The 12722-nt window shown below is 37.6% G+C and overlaps 1 protein-coding gene across 1 annotated transcript in view; it reads right to left on the reverse strand.

The window, feature by feature from the left end:
* Nucleotides 1-12368, reverse strand: part of LOC122665297 (2-(3-amino-3-carboxypropyl)histidine synthase subunit 2) — a 31632-nt gene extending 19264 nt beyond the window's left edge. The window contains exons 1-6 of the mRNA XM_043861413.1: nt 12213-12368; nt 11710-11927; nt 4342-4450; nt 2918-3293; nt 1879-1948; nt 1706-1773 (exon numbers count right to left, since the gene is read on the reverse strand). Of these exons, the coding sequence (XP_043717348.1) occupies nt 1706-1773; nt 1879-1948; nt 2918-3293; nt 4342-4450; nt 11710-11927; nt 12213-12293 (922 nt within the window). The 5' untranslated portion in view covers nt 12294-12368. The remainder of the gene's footprint in view (nt 1-1705; nt 1774-1878; nt 1949-2917; nt 3294-4341; nt 4451-11709; nt 11928-12212) is intronic.
* Between the last annotated feature and the right edge of the window lie 354 nt (nt 12369-12722).

The following is a 12722-nucleotide window of genomic DNA, read 5'->3' on the forward strand; positions in this document are numbered from 1 at the left end:
CCCATGCATGAGGTTAAAAGCCAAAGTCTTCATATTTTTTGAAGAGAGAGCAAATGAGCCAGTATCATACACCCATGGAAGAAGAACTCGCGAGCGAGATCTCGGCTTTTGAAGTGGTCGAGACGAGATGATATGCGAATTAAAAATCAACACCATCTCGGGCAAAATCTCGACTCGACCCAGATTTCGACCATTTTTGCCTTTAAAAACTTCCAGAACTCGACAAAACTCGCGAGTTCACTATCGAGTTCCAGATTTCAACCCTTTTTTCCCCTGTGAGTTGTTGCTACCTCATTTTGCACCTGGATTTCAACATACAACCTTTCGGTTGTGGTCAGTTTGGGGCCTTTGGTCAATCAACACTTAAGTTCGACAATCAAAGCACTGGGTCAGATTTTGTGGACATATTCCACATCCCATACCAGCCACACCCATACATGCCTCAGTATGACAGTAGCAGTGGATCTTACGCCTCATGGTAACCGGCTCCTCTATACCGTAAGATAGGGGACTTGGCATATGTTGATGACAACACTTATATGTGTTTTGTGGCCAACTATGTGCAACACTACAATAGAATGATGACATGAGAAGAATATGTGGACCGAATCGTTCTAAATGAGTGATTCGGTCACATTTTATGGGATGATAGATCATAGATGTAATATGTTAAACAAATTGATGTATTATACACTTTAACATTTCTAATGCTTATTTAAGTTGATTTACATTAATTGAATGCTTTGATTGCTTTCAATCACTATATTATGTGTAATAGTAGGGTATTTTAGTACGTCGTTGTCTGCCAACAGAAACTCCTATTTGGACTTTGTTTTTGCAAAATCTTATAGTGCCATTGTGTTTAAATGGCCTAAAATAGGCTGAGTACCAAGTTTCAAACCCAAACTAGGTCTAAAACCCACCGAAACCAGCTTGAGTTGGAAAAAAAAAATTACCCCAACTCGGAAATTTGGCAGGTCGAAACCTGTACTCGAGACGAGTTCTTCTTCCTTGCATACACCAAAAATAATAAATAAAATAGACCATGTGAAACAAATCTAACACAATCTGATGACTCAAAGCTAATATCGCTTTGGCATGTTAAGCAGTTTGAGTCCAACCCAAAGGTGATCGATTTATTAACCAGCTGCATTAGGGTTGAATGTGCTGACATGATTAGTTGATGTCTTGATGAGTCATGGTCAAGATCATGCAAAATGTGACAAAGTATTAATTTGACACAACTTAAACATTACCAGCTTGGACCCATAGCTGCTCTTATAGAAATATTTGTGAAAACTGGTATTTGTGTCACACCATTAGGCAAGAAGCATCAATATCAGTGTGATAATATCATGAGTGTCGAAAAAAAAAACACAATTAGTGTTAGTCTTACGCATTTATCATAGGATTAGGAAGAACATAAGAGAATATAAAAACATAAAGATAAGTGCTAAAGGACTAAATAAGCATAGAAACATTGTTAAGATTCATAAAATATACAATCTTCTACGTGATGAGTTCTACATATTCAGGCAGGGACGATTCATAAAATATACAAATCTTCTAAGTGATGAGTTCTACATATTCAGGCAGGCTCACGGGTATGACTACTAAGATAAGTTAGCAGACCTCCCACTTCAAGGATTAATGAGCCACTAATAAACAGAATGCTAATTACAACAAGGACTACAGTGGAACATACCTACAGCGAGTGTGCCCACCAAAATCCCAACAATGTTTGCATCCTTTGCTTTCTCCACAAGGTAATATCTGTAGAGATAAATAGTTTCATAGTAAATATGAAAAAAAGAGGTACAAATGCATGATAAGAAATAATTGTCAATGGAGAGGGTGCTAAAGAGATGACATTTTCACCTGCGCTTAATAATTCTTGCCATATGAGATACATCCTTCACCAAGCAATTCTCCGTGGGGTCATATCTGACTGAAACAAATGTCAAACCTCCAAACCAAAATGTATAACATACGCATGAAACAATAATAAAATATAGAATTCAATCCATAATGTTCTATCAACTATATGTAACAAGATAAGTGATGTACTAATATAAGTAAAAGGACCCAAAAAAATCCCATCTAGGGTAGTTGTGACAAGGATAGTGATTACACCTGTGAGTGCGCTAGCTTGCTTACCAGTCAGATAAAGGTGGGGGGGGGAGGGGAGGTATCTAGGGGCATTTACGCCAATACATGGGATAGCTGAGGATTATTACAAAAATTCCATTAGATATATTCCTCATTAACATGATTGGGTGAGTCACCCGCAGGGACAATTGTTTTCCTTATGATAATGCCATAATGATGATGGTTGCATTATCCTGAATGGAATATAGTACAGTTATCAACCACACAGCAATAGATATGGTAGGCCATCTATCGTAATGTAGCAATATGTACTTCCTCACTTACAAGAGCGCACATACTCATCCACCATACCTTTGACTGTATTACTGGTGGCCCAACAGCACCATAAGCAAATTCATCAAATATTTAACCAATTGGACCGGATGATTAAATATATATCTGAATCACAGGAAAATTTGGAAGAATAAAATCTAAAACCCAATCAGTTGGACAAACCAATTCACAACTCACAAGGAAGAGCGTGCACATGATGTGTACTGCACAAACATGAGGCATTACGATACAGAATGAAAAAGGGGCAATCATGTTGTATCACAAACATAAAGAGAGAAGTAATCATGTTTAAAATTGTATGCCTCCATTACCCAGCAAAATTGGGAAGAATACCCCCTCCTCTTTTCCTACATAAGAATTTACTCAAGCAAAGGGGACAGAGAAGGTCCAGATCTTTATATTCAAATAGATAAAGGGTACCAAGACTTCAAAGGGATAAAGTATATTTTTTTTTATAAAAGATAAGTATTTTTACCTGTGTCACAGCGGTTATATGTGAGCACCGCATTTGCAAATGCTGAATTGTCAGGACCAATCCAAAAAAGTATGCAGTCTTCCATCTTGTGTCCTGGCAAATTCCAGGTTAAGCCTCCTATGGTATAACTAGTGCCAACATCTCCAGAATTCAATTGATCCCAGTGAGAACAATCTCTATTAACATTCAAGCAATCGGAGGACTGTAGTTGTGTGTTGGAAGTTCCACAATCTTCTGTTGGATTCATTACTGAACACAGGACATCAGCAAAATGGATAGCATTTTTGGATATTGGGCCACACAAACTTGCTGATTCAACTTCCAATGCTTCTTTAATACCATGCATTGCATGGGCATATTCCAGTCCAAAGAGGACCTGCATGTCGGAAGTAAATCATTAAACCAGTAAAGAATAGGTTAAACCGATAAAATTATTTAACTCTACTGCACATAAGAAACCACTTGACTTTGAAACACAAAGAGTTCTTTCTTCTGTTTAAAGATCTATGCCCAGACTTCTCTAAAGTTTTTTTTATCACCATGCTTCTACGAGAACATGCCCCTCCCCTTAATATGAACTATCTCCAACAGAGGATTCCATGAGCCGGTAGTGTTGGCTTATTGTTTTAGTAACTAGTTTCTATTTTGGAGACTGAACTTGTAACCTTTGTTCTGGTCATTAGTTAGGTGAAATAATTTAATGGTGTTATATTGTAACTGAGACCTGTTATCGGTATTAGTTTGAGGGTATTCTGCCATAAAGTTTGAGAGTTATAATTAAATACTAAATTTGACAGCAAGCTGCCATTCACTTTAGACCTTATGTAATTGTCAGTCCAGCCATTGGATTGTGATCATCTTTGGGGAAGTTAACACTGTTGCTGTATACATATTATTGAACTAATTTTAAATCTAACATAAGCATTGCTCCTGTGATTATTAAGCCCAGTGTAATGCCCTAAGGTTTGAGAGCTATGCTTAACTACTAAATTTAATAGCAAGCTGCCATTCACTTTAGACCTGCTGTAATTGTCAATCCAGCCATTGGATTCTGATCATCTTCGGGGAAGTTAACACTGTTGCTGTGTCCATATTATTGACCTAATTTTAGTTCTAACATAAGCACCGCTCCTGTGATTATAAGTTATAACTTATAAGCCCGCTACACTGCTGTATAACAGTTTTTGACAGTCCAACCTGTCGGTTGGAATTTGAAACCTCTTTAGGGATACCTTGATTCCACCATGCTCTCTTTGTATGGTGATGGCGTGGTGCTTTCTCCCTTATGAACAAATTTTTATGTAGTTACAAAATGGAGGAAACAAAGAGAGGAAAGACAAAGAAAAGGCATCATCCCATGCATTTAAATAGTCACAATCGAAAAATCATTAAGAATGGAAGTACTACTGGACATTCTGCCATACCAGAATAGGTTTTTCATTGTTCAATAAGCAACCTGACAACGACTTGACACAATCTTGTACACAAATGGAGGCTTTTCCAAAAACAAATAATGCTGGCAAGGTGGATGTTCTGTCAACAAAAATAAATAATTAAAACAATAATTAAAAGTTCAAAATTCACAAAAATGTTAAACAAGAAAATAAGTCAAAGAATGAGGCCAGTGGAGTTCAACCACCATGAAGAAACATTTAAGGCAGTAGCTATATGAAAAAGTTAAGTCACAAGTAATATATAAAATAATAATAATAATTCTACGATATATCATGACATAAGCTGAATAGTTTACAGAGGCATGGAACTACCATGAGTGAGCCGACCTGATCACAGATGATTTGGTGACTTTAGGAATACCCAATCCTGCCCTACATTCTAATTTTTGTTATTAATATTTATTGCATTGATACAGTAACAATTCTTTTTTTTTTTTTTTCTGAGATCTTGAATTATAACATTTTTAAGATTTAATGCTATTACAGTTTTGTTCTCTTCCTATAAAAGACACTATGCTCGATATAGAAAGGATTGTTTGCTGTTTATTGAATTGAATATTTCTATCCATTGATGAACTGACGGTCATGATCCCATTTTTGAATAAAATGATCAAACAAGGAAAGTGGGATCTTGAGGGAGAACCCAACATGATGTGGGACAAGATGGCAGACTGTATAAAGAAGGTTGCTAAAGAGGTGCTGGGGGAAACAAAAGGTATTCGGCATGCCCCTTGAGAGACCTGGTGGTGGGATTATGAAGTCCAAGCAGCCATTAAGACCAAGAAAACTTGCTTCAAGTTATGGCAAAGGTCTAAAGAAGAAGAGGATCTAACAAGATACACGCTGGCCAAAAACAAAGCCAAGAAGATCATGAGGAAAGCAAGTGTAAAGAAATATGACGATCTCTATAATAATCTAAATTTGAAGGATGGGGAAAAGGCAATTTTTAAAATAGCAAAAGTGAGAGAAAGGATGACCAGAGATTTAGACCATGTCTGATGTATTAAAAGCGAGGATGGTAGAGTTCTAATAAAGGACGAGGACATTGAAGAGAGATGGCAAGAGTACTTCTACGGGCTCCTTAATGAAGACCCCACGAGTGACAGTGTTGCGCAAAGCGTCATTCGTAGGGATTCCTCTTCGCGTAGATATGTATATAAAATTAGGATGCCCGAAGTAAAAGAACGATAAGAAGGATGATTGTAGGCAAGGCTCCAGGCCCAAACGATATCCCAATTGAGGTGTGGAAGATCGTAGGACTCTGTGGTCTATCCTAGCTAACCAAGTTGTTTAACAAGATTATAACCACTAGGAAAATGCCAGATGAATGGAGGAGAAGCTTTGTGGTCCCAATCTACAAAAACAAAGGAGATATTCAGAATTGTAATAACTACAGGGGCATAAAGTTAATGAGCCATACGATAAAGTTATGGGGAGAGGGTTATTGAAGTTCACTTGAGAAAGGAGACTACTATATCGGAAAACCAATTCGGATTTATGCCAGGAAGATCATCGATGGAGGCAATTTTCTTATTAAGGAGACTCATGGAAAGATATACAGAGGGTAAGAAAGATCTTCATATGGTCTTTATAGATCTGGAAAAAGCCTACGACAGAGTTCGTAGAGAGCTAATCTGGAATATTTTAGAAAAGAGAAGGGTGTCATGTAAATACATAGATATAATTAAAGATATGTATGCTAATGTGGTGACTAGAGTTAGAACAGCAAGGACCAAAGTAGTGAATTCCCAATCTTAAGTGGGTTACACCAAGGATTAGCCTTAAGCCCTTATTTGTTTGCACTTATCATGGATGACTTAACTAGGAGCATAGAAGGAGAGGTCCCATGGTGTATGATCTTTGCAGATGATATTGTTTTAATAGATGAGACAAAAGCAGGGATTAACGCCAAAGTGGAACTATGGAGAACAACTTTGGAATCAAAACGTCTAAAGATAAGTACAACTAAGACCAAATACATGATGTGTAACTTTAGCAACTCAGGGATGAATAATGAAGTGGTAAATATTAAGGAGAGGGAGATCCCGCAAAGTGATCAATCGTAAACAAGAAAGGAAACATAGATGACAACGTTGCCCATAGGATTAAAACAGGGTGGATTAAGTGGAGAAGCACGACCGGAATACTGTGTGATCAGCGTATCCCTTTAAAGCTTGAAGGAAAATTTCAAACGACTATCATTATACTAGCTATGATGTACGGGTCGGAATGTTGGGTTGTGAAGAAGTGCCACATAAATAAACTTTGTGTTGCAGAGATGAGGATGTTGAGATGGATGAGTGGGAAAACTAGAAAGGATAAAATAAGGAATGATCATATTAGAGCTGGGTTGGAAGTAGCCCTGATTCATGATAAAATTAGAGAGGATCATTTGAGATGGTATGGCCATGTCCAATGGAGGCCTTCAAGGGCCCCAGTCCGGAGGAGCGACATGATCCTGATTGAGGAAGCCAAAAGAACTAGGAGCAGGCCTAAGATAACCATAGTACTAAAACTCGCGAAATTTCGGTCGAGATATCGAATATTTCGAGTATCTCAACCTGTCCGAAACGAAACGCAAGTCCAATATGAAAAAATGCAATATTTCGAATATTTCGGAAATTTCGGTCATCTCGTTTCGGAAATCTCGGTCATTTTTGGCATTTTACACCCACAGAAAAATACCATATTTCGACCGAGATTTCGACAAAATTTTGGTATCTCGGAAATTTCGGTCAAACCGAAACACCGAAACGAAACGAGATTTAGTACCATGAAGATAACCTTAAGAGAAGTGCTGAAGATAGACATGCTTAGCTTAGGCCTTACTCCTAGTATGACCTCAAATAGAGCTGTTTGGAGATCAAAAATCCATGCGGTCGACCCCTTTTAGCTGGTCTTTGTTGTTGTGAGGCTGTTGTTTGTATTACAGCCCTCTTCGAGACCTAGTGCAGAATGTTGGGCAGTTACGAAGCGGTACATAGTTAAGAAGTGTTGATGCCCTAGAAATTGTGTCGATGTTGTTTAGTATGACCTAGTGCAGAATGTTGTTTCCTCTCCCCCCCCCCCCCCAACCCCCTCCTTTACTTCTTTTTTTTTTTTGGTGAATGTTTTTAGTTCTTTTTTACCTATGGTCTCTTATAGGATCCAAGTAGCCGACCCATTAAGTTGGGATAAGGCTTGGATGATGTTGTTGTTGTTGATGAATTGACAGATATGATTATGGTCCAAGTGTAGTAACCCTACTTTTTGTAACTTATACTTATCTGCAGCTAGATTTGTGTTTATAGTTGATAATAAAATTGCTTCTATTTGTGTTGGTGAGTTCTTCCCAAATAGTTCCCACTACCAGATTTGCCATCAATTGGGCACCCCAAGATGAGCTTGTTGCAAATCAGGTTAATTATCCAATAATGTCTATTAAATAAATTCATCATAAAGTTTCCATTAAATAATAAAAAGAAAAAAGAATTATCTCCAGGATACACCGACCCCCAATGATACAGTGGGATTTGCCCAGTGCAAGGGCATCCAGGCACCTCAATAGGTAGGCATAGCCAGCGCCACCCCAGTCGTACTTCGTCACCCCTTCTACCCTCACCAGATAGCCTAGGAAGTCTAGGCTTATCCTGCTACTGCTGGCATTAAAGAGGGAGTTCCCCAACAGGTACATCACAAAGGATTGGGCCAGCAATCCTGAGTAGACCGGGGAGAGTAATCAGTCACTATGGTCTTCTTCCTCTCCCATACATTGCTGTTCCAACCATTGACAAAAGCACTAGCTTTCAAAATTCATCTGTGCAAAGCGAGCTCCAAAATAGTTGACATACAAAAAAGTGCTAAGTTACTCAGGATGGGCCATCTTGATAAGCTTGTCATGACAGCCCAAGTTTCTGCCAAATAGCAGATCAGATGGGGCCAAATTTTTGGGGCGGGTAGAGCACAAGGTCCCCAGACTATGTGTGGAGTTTCAGCGGAAAAATAAAGCTCTGAAAATCTAGGGACTACAAGACAGTGTGAGGGCATACATGGACAGCTGAAAAATAGAAAGGATGTTACCAATACACGGGAGGGTATTTGATTAAATTAGGTCCTGACGTCTAACATGTAGCTAATCCAAACCTAGACATAACTATCCAACAGGCATACTTGCCACTTCATCCTGCCATGTGGCTAAATTTGGTGCGCCACCCTAATAAGCTTCTCAGGTAGGCCTGCCTAAAGCAACTTTTGACTACAAACATAAAGTAAAGTGAACAGGTAGAATTAATTACAAACCAAGTTTTTGGGAGTTGGAGTCTTATTTCTTTGGTCTAGCCACTTTACACTAAAACCTAATCTCCCCTCACTACAAAATGTGTCCATGGCTTTGACTTAAAGATAAATAGCCCCTGAACCACAGAAAAAAAATATATGGATAGAATAGTTAGAAAAAAAAAACTGGTCTTATTGTTTAGGTGTTTAGGGTCTTTAGGAGTCTTCATCTCTTTAATTTCCTATTTCTTTTGGGATTTTTTAACACGAGATGACGACAGCCATGCACCATCTATGTCCAGATTCCAGAAGGCACCCCTCTTTCAAGAGGATTCGTGGCATGTCAAGTCATTGTAATTAAACCACATGCTCCACCACTTGTGCGCCCCCCCCCCCCCCCCAATCAATTCCTTTGAGTTTGAATCTATAAAGGGAGAATGAGGATGAAATCTACTTGTTATCAGGATTACAAAATTGTCAGTTATTTAGTCAAATAGAAATCAGATTTCATATTTTATAAGGTTTTCTATTGATTGTCTGTTTCAGTAATTTAAATGGACGTTTTTATAGTTGGTTTAGGAGTTCTAAAATAAATCAGTTTTGTCTTTATAAATAAGGCTCTATCCACACATGAATTATGGGTAACTTCAGTTTTCAGATAATGAAATGACTTGTTTTGGTGGTGCATTGACTTCTGCCCACGAATCGAGCAATTGTGACTGAGTTTCTCCTCTGCTGAGTTCTCTCCTGTTATTTTCTTCCAATTAATTTCATCTCTCTTCTCACTATTTCTTCTGTGTCTTCAATCCTGCTACAGGCTATTACTGCTAACAAGGTTCTAAATCTCAATGCTGAGGCCGGTTTCGACCAGCCAGGAAACCGAGATTTCCCAGGTTTTCGGTCGAAACCTGGTAATTTTTGGGCAAAACTCAACATGTCATGTGCTGTCAAAACTGGTCGAAACTAGGCTGGTCGAAACTGGACAAAACTACCAAAATATGTGAAATATGGTAGAAACCTGACTTGCACCAAATTTCGTCTCGGTTTCTTGGGAAAATGAGTTCTTGAACCATGACTGCTACTGGTTTACAGGAGTGCTTTTAATGCAGAGTCAATCGCAAACCAATAAAGTCAGCGAGAGATTATTTGCAACAAGATCACATATAGGGACAAAACAGTATTAAGAAAAGAATTCTCAACATTTTTTTTTTTTACCTACAAAAGAATAAATAAAAAGAATATGACCAAGGCTTCACTATCTGGCTTGTGGAAATGGAATCACCACCATACCCAACCTATTGAATCACCACAGCAGAGTCCGATTGGAATCACCACCAACAGCTTCACCAATGAAACCTATCCAAATTCATTTTTGAACCAAAGTAAAACAAACTATATTTCTCAACCGTCTCTTACATTACAACAGTACATTGTTTAAATAAAAGACTCAAAGACCAAAAATTTCCCTACATGGACATCAACTTAATTCTAAAAAACAAACTAATAAAATAAAATAAGGACAAGACATATTCCCTGTGTGGCCTGATTACAATCTTTCAAAAAAAAACTAACTCAAGAAAACACCCGACATTACTTTGTGACACGATTCCTAAAATCTTGGAATCTTTAATCCACACAATCACATCTTCTTCAATTCGGCCCATAGCTCTTGTCTTCACACGCGAGGAACAGCTTGGACAGAGGATAAGTTTCCAGATTTCTAGGGGATAGTATCCGCAAGCACCTAATCTTCCTCCATAGGGCCGCACCAGGCTTCTTACATGCAGGCTGCAGAATCTGAGAGTTTATCTCCTAAAATTTAGGAGATACTCCTAATCACAATTTCCCTTTGAGCCCCATTAATGGACCTCCCGATTGGTTCAGTTCCTGACCCAGAAATTGAACCATAAGCCTTAAAAAAAAAAAAAAAAAAAAAAAGATCTGCAGGTTTTGTAACAGAGTAGCAAGCCTTCTTTCTCCTCCCTCTGATCTGCATCAATTTTCCCATCTCTTTGATCGCCTGCGGTTGAGCTCATCCCTTTCTAGCCTCTTTTATTCGTCCCTCATTCTTCTCCTATCAATCTCCTTTCTTTTTCCCCTGTTTCTTCTTTATCCACTCTTGTTACAGGTTCTTCTGCCACTCGCTACACAGGTCTGTTCTTCTTTATCTCTCAGTTTCTAGTTCTGTTTTATTCCAGAACTTTGACAGATCAGGTCACCGACTCCATTTCAGTTCTCTTTATTATTACTCTGTTTCTATTCTACTATTACTTGTTTTCTGCTACTTTTTTGCTATCTGCTAGGTCTGAAATTCCTAGTTTTTCTTCTCAATTTATAATCAATAATATATTCCAGAATTCATTAAAGTCTGAGTTTTCTGTTCTTTGGAGCCCATTATCTGTAGGTTTGATTTCTTGCCTGCATCATGCTGTTATTCCCAGCTACTGTCCAATTTGTAAAATGAAATATGAATTAATAATTGTAAAAGAAAACCATGTTGTTTCTTCAACTAATAACAAAGAAAAACATTATTTTAAACAAAATTTTCATAAGCATTATCTTAAACAAAATTTATGTAATTAATCATTATTTATTATTAAATCAAAGAAATATCACTCATAAATCATACTGTGTCACCAATGAGTAGTAATGTTATTCTGTTAGTCACAAGGTTTAAAGTATTGGTATTGGGTATCGTATCAGAAAACGTATAGAAATACTTAGGATATATGCAAAATACAGTTTTGAATCACAAAACATTATAAATAAGTAATATGCAAAATATATCATGTATGAAAAGGAGAAGAAAGTACAATGAGACTAGTGCATTCAATTGATTATATATAAAGGTTGAGGTTCATACATGTACTAATACCAATTTTTCTCGGTATCGTATCAGTTAGTATTGGCAGATACAGAAGGATACTTAAAACCTTGGTTAGTCATATCATAACCTTTCAAACTCATGCAATGTTCTACTCATTCTCCATATGATGATGTTTAACATACTTACAAGCATGGAAAAAAAGAAATCAAACTCCATAAACATTCAAGATCTACAGATAAGTAACACAAAACACTTACGGGCTCAAGCAAGTATGTCCATAATGCACAATACACTCGGCATCAACATGTGAAGCTCCAACTTCATCAACACAGCAACTCCCGTAAGTGGTGTCTGCCATCACAAAGAACCCAACATCTCCGTACTCTCTCTTTCCTTCATCATCTAACTCTCTGAGTAATTCATCCCTCAGGGCACTAACAACTTTCGTTGAATCCTTCAAAAGCTCATCTGGGAACTGAAATGGACCCAATAAATGTTTATATATTCAAATTATCATAAGAAATGAAACATGAAAAACAGTACTTCACTTATAAAGGACTAATCTTCATCTTAGGCATTGTATTGCCTGCTGGCTGTACCATGGGGTTCTCCCTTTTGTTTTTTCTTCTAATCCTCTAATATTTTATTCCGAATAAAAAAAAAAAAAGAAGATTTTTACTGATGAAAAACTGGGGTGCAAGAAAATTATACTAAAAAGATAAAAGTGAGAATGAGAAAAACAAAAAGAAAAAGAAGAAACCTGCAATGCAACTCTAGTGAAGTTTCTGCTGCGTATGAAATCAGCTGTGCGGGCAATGTCATAATTTGATGCCAAATCCATGGAAAAATGATAGCCTTCTTTTCCAGTGGAAAATCAAACAACACGAACCTATACAGACTACAGTAGAGCCTTTGCTTAGCCAAGAACAGAAGAAATTAAAAGGATAAAATCAGACAAACTAACGAAAACTCCATATCGGCAATTTTGATTTTTGAGAGAGATAACTAACCCAACTTGAAAGGATTTCAGTGAAAGTAATCGATGGTACAAAGAGGGAGAGAGAGAACTGGAGAACTTCTGCGTGGGCAAATGAAGGAACGTTTGATTGAAATTCAGAGAAGTAGGGTTGTAAGGTTCAAATATTGATGGATCGGATCTTTTGTCGGACTCAGACTAATCCGATCTACTATTCCAGAGTTCGGATACAAGAGACAGAGAGAGGTTGTGGGTGATTGTGGAGACTGCAGATCAAGGTCCAAAACCCAGGTA

This window comes from Telopea speciosissima, chromosome 6 (genome assembly GCF_018873765.1).
Source record: "Telopea speciosissima isolate NSW1024214 ecotype Mountain lineage chromosome 6, Tspe_v1, whole genome shotgun sequence".
In the NCBI taxonomy this organism is placed as follows: Eukaryota; Viridiplantae; Streptophyta; class Magnoliopsida; order Proteales; family Proteaceae; genus Telopea; species Telopea speciosissima.